Genomic DNA, 14,190 nt, shown 5'->3' with positions numbered 1-14,190 from the left:
TCTAAGGAACTTGTTTTTATTGTATGAACAATGTAAATCATATGAATGACCCAGTTTCCTTTTCTGCCTTTGCTGCTTGTGAGGAAGCTCACAGTCAAAATATAAGCCCCACATGTAGCAGGTGTATAGGATCTCACACTATGCATTTTGTTCACAAGCTTTACTTCTGGCGTTACCTTGTTTTCTATTGACCTCATTTTCCCTTGATACTCATTTCTTCACTGACGATATTATTGAGAGTATTTTAAAGAATCATCTACATTCCTTCCTGAAGTATAGTGGGATATAAACAAACAAAACAAATAAGTGTTACCTTATGTTTATGGAAGCTTTAATATCCTATTTTATCAGGACTTCATGCCTTGGTCTTTGGATTATATAATATGAATAAATCAGAGCTTAGAGCATAGCAGATGCCACAAAAGATCAGGTCTTTCTTCCTATTTAGCCCTAGGCAGAAATATTTTTAAAAGTACCTGGAAAGGCACAGATATCATTTCTGATACCAAGCTCAAAAGGTTAGAGATATATCTGAAACATACTATCACTGCAAATCTGTTTTCTGTGAAATTCACTGAACCTATTTGAAGTTATTCATATTTTCATTTTAGAATAAAATTTCTAGAAGTTAAAACCTGCTAAGTAAATGCAAGGCTATTTTTTGTTTGTTTTAAATTTACCTTTCTCTTGGCATTAGGCCTGTGCCATTTCCAGGACAGCAGAATAATCCTGTATTCACCACATCAGTCAACATTCATGTACTCTGGGGAAGAGACTGGTGGCTTGGAAGGTGATGCTGAGGTAAGAATATCTGCCTCCTCTAGGTTGTATAATGGAGAAACTGAAACCTATGCTACCTACCACATACGCACATCCAGCATAGCCAGTTGTGCTTTACTTCGTAAGTCTTATCTTTATTGAAGAATGGGCTATAATTGAGAGAAACTGAAGGTAAGGATAAAATAGACCTAACTGTATAAAAATCCAAATTGCTTTTCTCTAATACACAGATAACAGACCACAAATATTACATGACTGCAATGATTAGACCACATAATAATGAAATGTTAGGAATAAGTTTTGCTATTTTCATTCTTTTGTTAAATCTTAAATAGGTACCTCAGAGCAAAGTCTTTGAATGAATAATATGATGAGCCTAAAAATGTTTTGAAAATATAAAGGCAATGAAGGGCAAGAGCAATGAAATACTACTTTTTTCTCCTACATTGGTAGACTTCACACCTCAATTTATTACCAAAAAGTGGTTCAAAAAGATTCTCACTAAAAAACTTTTTGAATTCTTTATAACACCTCATGAGTATGTATTTTGTTCCAATAACTTATTACTAAATCAGATTGAATTAAAATGCTATCAAGTAAAAAAATTCTATATGTAGGAAAACCATAAGATGATAATAGAAGTTCTTCCTAAACATTTTTGAGGGTGTTAGGGCCTTTATAGGTTTTATAAAATGAAAAATTCTAAAAGCTTTGTTCTTCAGATCATTTATGAGTTTCATTTCCTTAATCTCCTATATTATATAATGATTTTTCTAAATATTAAGGCAAGTCTATACCTAAAAGTTGGTATACAAACACATCATAAATTTTAGCATTTAATAATATCATGGGGCCATCGCATTATATGTTTGTGTCTGACTAATCTGCATTCAGCAGTTTGAGAATCTGACAGTTTCATATGATTAACTGATTATTTTACAACTTTTAAAAAGAAAAATGTCTTGCCTTTGATTGGTAATCTTGTTCCAGTCTGGGATCTGATCCGGCTACCTGTTTGTATTTGTTAATTTTCATTTGGCGATTTCTCTCCTCTATATCCATAGCACCTATCGAGTAGAAAAAAACCCATAAAATTAATGTTCAGTTCTTGCTTCTGAGCCCAACTTACAGGATGTATAAAAGAAGAAATGCTAGGCTGATATATTACTTTCATTCAAGGTAGTATGTACAAATTAAATGTCATTTTTTAGATTTATTAAGTATGCAAGTTGGTGAATAAAAGCATGATTATTAAATATGTGAAATAATTTAAATCTGAATAAAATGTAAACAAATGTAAATAGAAGACAACAAATCTTCATTAGATAGAAAATACCTTCTGGTACATATATGTCCAGGAGAATATATTTGACAGCACATAAATATGACAATAGTAATATTATAAGAATTTTGGCTTGTAATGAATTCATCAAGGTTCGACTTATTTACTGGAAAGAGGTTGTAAGTCTCACTGGTTTCAAATACATTTTACAATTGCATTTAGAATTATCATAAAATCATCCCATGTATTAAAGCAGGTTGCTCCAACATACGTGTGGATGCAGTTATCAAGATCTTTTGAACTTGAATTTTCTAGAACTAGGATGAAGAAAGAGGCACTTGGAATAATACTCCTGATAACATACCATGCCTATAAAGGCAGAAACTGAGATAGTAAGCCTATTATAAGATGAGATTAATGCTGTCTATAACAGGTGCTTCCTCAAAACACATCAACTATAGATATCAAGAGGGTCTTTAAGAACTTTGGTAAGAATAAGAACTAAATTCAGTAGGAAAACCTTAGCAAACATGAAAAAGTGCTTTAAAATTATATTTATGATTTTTATTAAAGAGATTTTATAGAGAAATTCCATTTCTCATTAATAAGCATAATGGAAAAACAAAATCTCAATTGTATGCTACAAACCTACAAACTGGGAAAAATAATCATAGCTTAGTAGGTTCAGTGGGTTTCTACAATAAAATGTCGTCATGTAAATCCACAAACACTGGGTCTAGGTAAGAATGTAAACATACACACACATACCCCTGGCTTAAGATCATAACTTTAAAACTGCAGTAAAGACATATAGACAAAAGTGTGCCCATTCAAAAATAGGTATTTTAATACTCATCCTGAGAAAAACCTCACTGTATATTTGATAACCGCTAGTAAAAAAATTTTAAGTAAAATTTGATAATTAAAATAAGATAAAAAGGGAAGAAAAATTTTCAAAAAGGATTAAGAAAATCTTGACTAAAAGAATGTATAGAGTTTAGATTATATGACATCTAAGTAAAAGAGCAAATTTAAATCAACTAAACAGTTTGAGTCAAATTTTAATAATGATTTGATTAATTGATTCTGTGCCAAATTATAAAATGGGGAATAGAAATATAATGTTAATATCAGTTGAATGATACACAAAATCAAGTGAGTGATTCCATGATATAAGTGTGAAATATGGTCAAGTATAAATGTCTTTTATTCTATTAAAATACAATATTGGAATTGTTTGTACCTCAAGAGATATTCTCAGATAAATATGTTTATTTTCTCCAAGGGCAAGGGAACAAAAAAGCCATCCCAGCTTCAAAAAATTATGTATGCTGAAAAAAATATTAGCTAAATTAAGTGTTTGGGAAGTTTCTTTTAAAAAGTTTAATTTTGATATTATAGTAGCAAAACAGTATTTTAAATATAAATAGCACCAATAGACAAAGTTTAAACACATTTTACATATACATAAATAAATATATATAGACATATAGACATATACACATACATACGTACATACATATATACATTTTCTAATGTTGAGACTATTTCCTGGACATCGACCTCCTATGACACTACATTAAATTCTTCCTGATTATTAGATAATAATGTGTAATATTCAAATTGTCTCAAATTCTTTTTGGTATAAGGTAAATTATTAATCAAGTAAACTAAGAAAATATGATTTCTTATTTCATTAGTATCTTAATATGATTTCTTATTTCATTAATATCTTAATAACATAAGCCATTTAAGAGGTTTACCTGTTTTTAAACCAATAAACTAATTGTGGTTATTTTGAACCTGAAAAAGACTACTTAATGTGTCCAAAAAGTTAAAAAGTCATATTTATTGTGTTGGTATGGCAATCAAGTAAAAAAAAAAAAGTTAAGTTATAGGTAGATTTTGTAATCAGAGATGCAATTGAAAATGGCCATATTAACCAACACTAAGACAGTGGTTGCTTAGGTTTCTACATATACACTACGAAGATCATCAGTACACCTCCAGTGATTTCTGTAGTGCACTTCAAGCAATAGTTTTAAGTTTGCTTTTCCAAACACACACACTCTTGGGGTCCCAAAGCAGCTTCACACACCACACTTCTTTGAAATAGGGACATAGGTCTGGCAATAATGCAATTCATAATGAAGCTAAACAGTGATCAGAATATTGTAGGATTGCTGACTCAGTGACCCCATCTTGTGATCTTAAGCAAAATGCTCAAATCTGGGGATCTTAAGAGGGAAAAATCTCAAGTCCAACGGCAAAGCTCAAAGAAAGAACACCAAAATTCAGAAAACAAATTAGAGAATCTATGATTACAACATCAGGGAAGTTTAAGACTATTAACCTTATCTAAATCCAGAAACTGCATTGGTTAGTATACCAAATGTTTGTGGCTAATTTAATGATTTTTCTCTTTTCTCCACCCTATCCTTTTCTTCTATCGATATATAAATATTTGGCTTCAGGTTTAAAAAAGTTTTCCTTTAATTGAGATTAAAAAGTTTCATTTCACTAAGTGGCTATCTGTTTCATGAGGGTTTCTGATGAAAATAATCACATCTGTAATTCCTTCTTTCTTTGATTATTATATGTCTTCAAAAAACTTAAGATGTGCCTTTAAATAATCTGAGATTAGAAAACAAATTACATTGTTAAAAATTTTACAAAATAATACATCAAGAATTTGTGGAGTGATCATTAAAAGTTTACATTTTATAATTGGATTTCTTCTAAATTTTATCCTTGTAAAGGTACATGTTAAATTTGCTTTCCAGTTAAATTTAAGAATTAAAGACATTTGTGCAATGTCTTAATCAAATTTTTATTAATAGTGAGAGATTTCCAACAAAAACTATTCCTTGTTGAAACTATCTAAATAATTGATGACAATGTAAATAAAATGTATTTGCACAAAATACATACAGAGGTATCATAAATGTAGTCTGAACATAAATCAAAATATTATCTGAGGCCTTTTTCTGATTGAAGCTAAAGAAGTATATTACTTACCTATTAGAAATCTATTTATAAAATTAACTATATTTTGCCAAATCATCAAAGAAAGGAAAAAAATATTTTTGATAACTATCCTATTGAATCCTAGTTTACAAACTTTTCTTCTAAAAAAATACAAACACTGTGGAAGAGGCACAACAAAACAAAAGATGATTATGGACAATAGTGATGACAGTGACAGAAATAACATATTCCAAATGGACAAAGTTTAAAAGGGCAAATTCATGTACTCTTTAAATGCTACAGTCACCAGTTAGGCATGTACCAAATTAAGTATAATAAAAAAAGGTATAATCAGTGTATGCAGCTGTTTTCTCACTTTGAAGTAACAATTACACAAGAAAAAGCATAGCTATTTGTATGTTTATTTTCTAGATTCAGTAGGATAGAGTATAAAACAGTTTACTGATGTCTTTCAAAAGTCAAAGGAATAGGAATAGAAATTGTTAAAATGCATCGAGATAAGAATATGTAATACTTTGTTATAATATTATTTTCAAAGGCAGTACAATTCAAAAAGAAGATACTGTCTTTGGTTTTATTTTACCTGCTCTTTCAAGAGTCTAATAACTGCAAAAACACTTTTCAGAGTGACAGTAATAAACTAGCTGTTGACAAAAAAATTAATGGTCATTTATATGAAAGTTTTCCAAAGTAACTGGTGTACAAATATTAAAAGAAAATTATTTAAAAATAAAACATATTTGGTACTGTGTATTAAAAGACTTTACAATGGTCATGTTTTTGACCCTGAAATTTCACTTCCCAGGATCTTTCCTAAAGAAATAAATCAATGTGCAAAGATGTACATACATATTCATTACACCATTGTTTGATAATTGCAAAGGCCAGGGAAAAGAAACTCCAAATGTCCAGAATAGGGGATTAGTTAACGGCATTTATGGTTTATCTACAGAATATTATACACTCACAAAAAATGATGAGAACACTGTGCTTGTGCATTCACATATATAAATTATATAAAATAAAGACACTGCAATTAGTAATTATAAAACACTAAATGGTGGATATGGTACTATAGTTTGTAGTTTAAAGAACCACATATATTCATAAAAACATATATGCACAAAATTGACAAAAAAGACAAAGACATGGAGTGAAAAACATTTAAGATTTACACACCAGAGTAGTTATCAGTTATCAGTGGTTATCAGAAGTTAGTATAAGTGCTTTTGGTTTTTTATTTGGGTTAATATATAGTTTATAAAGTATCCACAATGATTATACATTATACAGAAAAAAATTTTAAAAACACACAAAATATAATGTTTATGTGAACAAGGACAAATTATCCAGTTTGAAAACCTTGTATTTTTGTCATGATTTGATAGAATGCTTTGGAAATAAATGTTAAATAATTTTTAAGATGCAAATATGCAATCATTCATTATTTGATTTATCTTAGGGACAAATATTTGTTAAATAAAAGCTGTGGGTATATTGATTAAAAGTGGTACAAAATAAGAAATACTGCCAAATGCAATAAAGTGCAGATCTTTCCAATTTTTATGAATGTTAATATAAAAAATGATCTGACATGTTTTTAAATTTTCCATATTAGTTTTTTCAAGTGTAGGACTTAAGAAACTATGCAACAAAAGTTAAAGAAGTTACTTTAAAATGATTTCTTCACAATCACTTGCCTGTAATGAATTTTCTCATATTTTTAGACAAAAACTTTATCATATACTAGAACCACATAAAAAGTACACTTTTGTTAGTTAAATTATTTGTTAAAAGAGATGTATTGCAGGGAATAACAAATATTGGAAAACATTAAATTGAGAAAAAATATGGAAATAAATATTGTGAAAAAATTAAAAATTATGCACCAGATTGTTTTCTATTACTACTAGGGCAAATAGAAGCATTTTCTTTTAAAGTGTAAATAAACTTAGTCTTAACTGTGCAACTAAGATACACAAATTTTGAGGAATAATTATTTCAAAATCAATCAATTTTGAGGATTTTTCTACTGCTGTCACTAGGAAATAACACATTTGGAATGAAAGAAAATATAATTTATTTTTCTTATAATGTGTTTACTTATTTGCTCCTAAGAATGCAGGAAAACTGAACTTCATAGTTGCCTAAGTAAAATGTGGAATTAAATGAAACATAAGAGTTCTAGAAACTTATAAACTGTGTCCCACTGTGAGGTTCATAGTTATGGGCTATAGTCTTTTGAATTATGTTCTAAACCTTTATGATCTGTTTTAGATACGTAGGTTACCTGTGTATCTGTTTCTCTATTAACTCTCTGCCATATTCATTAAATAATACTTCAAAGCAGATGTTATAGATAAATTTCAGACTCCTTTCACTATAGTCAAAAGAAACTAATATGCAAACTACTTTAGGACATAAGTTATAAGGAGTGATCTACTGATCTCAGGAAACAGAGTATGTCTACTTTTGACATCTACATTCAGTGAACAGACTTACTGAGATTTTATTATTCAGAGGACTTGGATTTTAGCACCATTTTAGGTTTCAACATGTAAAATCAGGATGTACTTGGGATCACGGTGGAAGATCAGGGTTTTGTCCATGGAGAGTGCAGAGGAGGTAATCATCACAGAGTTGATAGGGCTTTGGAATTGCCCAGATTTAGGGTAATGAGTATATTTATGATACATAGGATTGAAGAAAATCTTAAAAACAGCACTGGTTTAGAAGGTGAGAGTCAAGACTTGGGCTCGAGTCTTAATTTCATGAGCCCTATAACTGCAAGCACTTCATTTCACCCTTCTGAGCATAAAGTTCATCATCTGTAAAATGAATAATTTTGGACCAGATACTCATTATGATTCCTTCTGCTCTACAACTCTCTGGTTAGTTAATTCTGAAGGCAAATGATGTTTGTTTGTTCTTTTATATTGTAATACCTACTTCATCAATATAGATAATGTAAAGTGTACTAGAAATTCTTGCTCTATTTGCCCTGGTATTGCATTCATTAAAATTTCCTTTATAGAATGTGTGTATGCATGTGTGTGTGTGCGTGTGTGTGTGTACAGAGGCAGGGAGAGGAATGGGATGAAAGAAGGGAGGGAAGGAGAAAGGCAAACAAAGGGGAAGGGAGGGAAAGAGAAAATTGAAAAGCTCATTAAACCAGGAACTTTGCCCAGGAAAAAAATCATAAAGGTGATCTAATCTAGAAGCATCTTTTAGACTAGCTAAAGTGTAACTGTTTCACCTACATATTGATACATTTGTTGCAGGGTGTACAGTGACATCTTTAGGAGAAAATGTTTAGCAACCTTCTAATAACTTAAGTATTTTAAACTTGTTAGTCACAATTCCTATATCTTTAAAATAATCTTTAGTTCAGAGGATAAACTGAATCCTAAAATGAAAGGCCTTAAAGAAGGAATGCAATGATTATCATTAAAATTGCTTCTAAGAAAAAATGCAATAACCATTGATAAAAGATAAAAACATGAGTCAGATTCATCAGGTTAATAAACTATTTCTCATATGTGTTCAGCACTTTGGAATGTTCTGACTTTTCCCTGATAGCTAAAATCTACATTAAGGAAGAGATCATCCACAGGGTAGCACGTATTATTACCATGAGTATGACTTGTCTCCTATTGTGTTTTGGTATGACACAATTATCACAGACCACTGTGTCCCACATCTGGGGCCTAATTAACATATCCTTAAGATATATTTCAACTACATCCACTCTTTACACACATCAAAAGATTGCACAGAAGATATGAAAGGAGCATAATAAAGAAATTTAAATGCATCTTTACATTTGTTTGTTTAGAAAAAAATAGAAATTTAAATATACTTAGAAATATTGACAGTTAATTTAAATTGTAAATTGGTAATTAACAATAAATCTATATATACCCTTGAATGAAGGATTTAGATATATGGCTTTCAAGGAGTACTTGTGCTTGGACATCAAGCTGTATTTCTTTCTCCAAGGATGCTAATATTGATTACTATAGGTCAATGGTACAAGAATCAGTATATGGAGCAACTAATGTCACACAGTATACAACTCTCTCAGAATTCAAAGAAATGCATCCTAAGTATTTCATGAATAGGGACATGTTACAAAACATTCCTGTTCAATACTGAGAAGAAAGAGGAATAAAATTTAGATGAGATCACTCAGACAAAGAAGGATGAGGATCAGATGAAGAGGCATCAGGAGAGACTAACCTAAGTTAGAGACTGAAATGAATTTCATTCAACTTTCCAAATACCCACATGGTAGTATCAGCTGCACTAAGGATCCTTAAATAAAACTGCAAATTGGATTGAGTGGTCTCCACTGACATTAGTGTTCCCTTTCTGAATTCCTCTCTTCCTGCTCTCCTCTTCCTAGACCTCTAGTATTGTTCTTTCATGTTGTTCGCAGTAAAATGTCCCCTCTTGCATTCTCCACCTTGTCACAGATAAAGTGCCCATTTCCTGAGGTTAAGGGCATGGATTCTGGCACCAAATCTGATTCCTTCGGTTTAAACTGCAGCTTTAAATGACTGGAGTAAGTTATTTAACTGATCCGTATCTGAATTTTTCAATTTATAAACTAGAATTAACAATAGTATTTACAAAGGGTGGGAAACTCAGTTATGGATTAAAATAATTTATACTACAGTGACTTAAAATTATCCAAAATGTTGACAGCATTTCTGAAATCTGTAATTGAGGAAATGCAAAGTTCAAGTTGGTTTTGATCACTGAGTCCTAGTTTTGCAACTACTCCAAGCCCAAACCCTCCCAATCCCCTTGTTTGAGCTAGTTCTTACACTGGGTCTCCCAAGAGTAAAATCTATAGTATGTGGAATTAACTTCCAAGTTATCAATTATTCATCACCATTCCAAGTTTGGTAAGTGGGGCCCACCGTATCTAGTATAAAAACAATGGATTTTTACATGATGTGAGCATTTGTGCCTGTATAAGTGAGCCTTATATATTTGCGCTATAAAGTTAGAATACCCAAATGTAGAGAGCCTCTTACTGTATCTCCAATACTGAGTCAAGTGCAATATGTTATCTGGTTACTGCTGGTTCCCTCTTATTTCACGGTGACTTTACTCAAAGAAAAACTTTACCACTGAGTACTGTAGTTAAGTCTGATATTATGAAACTTATGTCTCAAAGGTTCCCCCAAATGTCATATTTGCCAAACCCAGTGATCATTCCTCAGAACCATTCTACTGGCCCTCACTGCAGCATTGCATATAATTACTACACTATCCTTGACATTCTCTCCTTCAACTGTTTGGCCGTGCACTTGAATGCCACTCCTTTAGTTCACTCTTTACCAGACATTGTGTTGGCTCATCTTTCTCAGTCCATCTTTCAAATACATACATTTCCTAAAGTTTTATTCTATCACTGAGTGATTCTGTCTAAATCTACAGCTTCAACTGTCACTTCCATGATGAGGGCTCCTACCTTCGCCTTTCCTGTAACCCTAAGATTCACATTTCTGGTTATCTCCTAAATGCACCTAAAATCCCCATCAGCACCTAAAACTCAGCTTGTCCCAAACAAGTTAAAGTTACTTCTCATGTCTGCTCTTCCTTTAGTTATCAGTAAATGTCTAAAATATCCAGAATCTATTTCTTTGGTAATTGCCTTGCTTGTTCTTGATCTTTCTTGGTTAACTGACCACTGCTTTAGACTCAAAGCTTTAGTCCTTTCTTGGTTTCCCAGCTCATCCGCTGTAGTCATCTTTTCTCTCTGAAGCTGTAGGTCAACCCTATCCATTACCATGCTCTGTGTTGGGGTGGGACTTGGCTCTTAATTGCTTGAGTTGTGTTAGATTAAGTAAGTTTTTCTATTAGCATATATTTAGTACTGTTTGAGTAATATATTAAAATTCATTTTAACTTTGTATATTTTCAATAATTTTTAAAGTCAGATTTATTATGGCATAATTTACAAAAATTAATATTCACACTACTTAGGTACAAAGGTCTATGACATTTGATAAATATATATAGTCATGCAGCCTCGCTGCAAGCTACAGAGTATTTCTGTCACCCTAAAGTGTTCCCTGGTGTAGCTTTGCTGTCAGTCCTCTGTCTGCCAGCTCAGATAACCACTGATCAGATTTTGATCTAGCTTTTTTCTTCAATAATGTTTTTACACTAAAATTTTATTTGAACAAGGCATAGCAAATGAAATGTAACAACGCTTTTAAAAATACACAGTTAAAATCTTGCATTCTAGAACTTGATACTAATGTTCTGACACAATTAAGTTCTTAACAATGATAGTAATACTCTGTACATGCCAGGAATTGTGCTAAGCGCTTTGCATGTGTTATAATTATGTTACCCAATCAGCACAGCTGTTTGTGGTAGGACTTATTAGTTTTTCAATTTTACTCATTAGAAAATTTGTAAGGTGGCTGACATTGGTCTGTTCTCCAAAACTTATAATCTGAAATATTTAGTCATGAAATGACTCTCTCTCAACACACCACTCTCAACTCTTGTTTAATTCTTTTTTCTTCCCAATGTTCTCCCTTTTAAAACTTCCCTTTTTCGTTTCTAGCTGAATCTCCTCTTTGGCTAATTTTCTTTTTTGGTAATGTTTCTTCAACTTATTTCCCTATGAGCCCAATCTTAACCTGTGATATAGTCATTTTTAATCTGTAATCTTCCTTTTAGAGATTCCTTCTGATTCTCATCCCTTACTTTGAATTGGGCAATCAACTTCCTTCACACTCTGCATGACCTTATAATCTATGACTAGGTTCTTCCCATCAGTTGCATCATGTAATTAATTAATGCAATACTTCTGTTTATTGTCTTTCATTTTCCGTTAAACTTTGCCTTTCCCATTATTAGTTCCCTTCCTCATCCCTACCCTCACATCCCACACCCCATCGCCTCAAGCCTTCAAGCAGGCTGATAAAAGAAACCACCATCTGTCAAGTCACATCTTTCTCTTCAGCTAAATTATAACCTAATTTACATTCCCTTGGCAATTATCTCCAATACATTCATGCCAACTTACCCTTTTTTATATTAAACCTATTTGTTGCTCATGCCAACCCATTTGTATTACAATATTTTTATAGATATTAAAATGTAGACCTTTAAACAAGCAAAGAGGAAGAAAGTGATCTAAAAGCAATCATGATGTGCTTTTACCATGATTTATGAATATCCAGCAAGTATTGTGTATATGTTAATACTTATTAAATAACTTGCTTACTAACTTGGCTTAACAATATGTACATTTTCCTTTCAACTGAAATAATTTTAAAAATATATTTTAACCATAACTACCATCCAGAGCTATACTTTTTTTTGCGGTACGCGGGCCTCTCACTGTTGTGACCTCTCCCGTTGCGGAGCACAGGCTCCGGACGCGCAGACTCAGCGGCCATGGCTCATGGGCCCAGCCGCTCCGCAGCATGTGGGATCTTCCCGGACCGGGGCACGAACCCGTGTCCCCTGCATCGGCAGGCGTACTCTCAACCACTGCGCCACCAGGGAAACCCCACTGTAAAACATTTTTCTGAAAAGGCATTTAAGTGTCAGTGGCAGATGAGTTTTAAATATTTCAGATTTCCAGACAGATGAATGAAGAAAGTATAGCTCTGGGGCTTCCCAGGTGGAGCAGTGGTTGAGAGTCCGCCTGCCGATGCAGGGGACACGGGTTCGTGCCCCGGTCCGGGAAGATCCCACATGCTGCGGAGCGGCTGGGCCCATGAGCCATGGCCGCTGAGTCTGCGCGTCCGGAGCCTGTGCTCCGCAACGGGAGAGGTCACAACAGTGAGAGGCCCGCGTACCGCAAAATAAATAAAAATTTTACAGCAAAAATAATTCTTCTCCTGAAATTTAAATGCCCTTATTTTACCTTTTGTTTATTGATTTTAATTACATATGTATCTCCTGGCTCCTTTACATAGTTGGGTTCTTCTTATTCTCCTGGTGTAGTTCAGATATTACTTCTTCAGACAAGACTTCCTGGATCACTCCATTTAAAATAACTTCTTCCTCATTCCAGTTGCAGTAGGTTACATAAGTGTTTTTAATAGCACTTATAACTATCTAAACTTACCGAATTTAGTGGCCATTAACCCTCCCAAAAATATAATTTTCACAACGGGAGAGACCTTGTCTGCTGTTGTCATTGTTATATCCCCAACACCTAGAATAACACCTGACATATAATAAATATTCAGTAGATATTTGTTGAACAATGAATTTTCAGGCTGTGAAATACCTTTGTATCACTGGAATAAGAATTTCAGAAATACCTCTCTTTTAATTCAGCCAATTGTGATATATGATAGTTTAATATGCCATTATGATACCTATAGAATTATGCGTCTGGCATAGTCAAACTTGCAGATTGTGTATTTTATAAAGGTATCTTAATAACCTCTGCTTTGGATTTTTCTTCCTCTCTTAATAAACGCTATCATTATTTACACAGCAAATCTAGAATTAACTATAATTCTGAGTAGAAAATATATACATTGGTGTTCAAAAAACATTGAGAAGGAATTTGAATAGTTTGAACAATTCATGACATATGTATTAAAAGTAACTTTTTAGCTACCTGCCAGACACTTTATGAAAAATTTATCTAATCTTTAAAACAATCTTTCAATCCTATATGAGAAAAGTGGTAGCTCAGGTTTTTGGTTTATTTTTCCTTTTTTGGCATTCGTTTGCTTACTGTTGAAATAGAAATTTTTTCATTTTGGCTTGTCATTTGTTTTTATTCTTCTGAGGATTGAAAGTATATGCATAGGCGCACACACACACACACACACACACACACACACACACAAATTATCAACTCTCTTTTACTAAAGATGAAGCTGGAACTTGGAGAGATTATGATGCCTAAGATCACAGAGGCCTTCAAATCTCACACTTTACTGCTACATCAACATTCATGCTTCCTTAATAGGACAATAGAGGATAAAACATTACTTGTTTGACTGTCCTTTAAGTAAAGCATATTTGTTTTTTAAAAATATCTAGAATTAAGTAGTTTGTCTTGTTTCTCGTGCTACAGATAGACAACCAAACTGGTCAATAAGCACAGTCCAATGCCCAGCTCTACTATTAAAATATTTTTC

General features: G+C 32.5%; 1 protein-coding gene across 1 annotated transcript in view; it reads right to left on the bottom strand.

Moving 5' to 3' along the window:
* The window catches only part of RIMS2 (regulating synaptic membrane exocytosis 2), a 452,082-nt gene that overhangs the window by 155,673 nt on the left and 282,219 nt on the right, over positions 1-14,190 (bottom strand). Inside the window, exon 19 of the mRNA XM_032610227.1 lies at positions 1,747-1,847. Coding sequence (XP_032466118.1) covers positions 1,747-1,847 — 101 coding nt within the window. The remainder of the gene's footprint in view (positions 1-1,746; positions 1,848-14,190) is intronic.

The sequence above is a fragment of the Phocoena sinus genome, chromosome 17 (genome assembly GCF_008692025.1).
Source record: "Phocoena sinus isolate mPhoSin1 chromosome 17, mPhoSin1.pri, whole genome shotgun sequence".
Taxonomy (NCBI): Eukaryota; Metazoa; Chordata; class Mammalia; order Artiodactyla; family Phocoenidae; genus Phocoena; species Phocoena sinus.
This window is presented reverse-complemented; position numbering and strand designations above follow the sequence as displayed.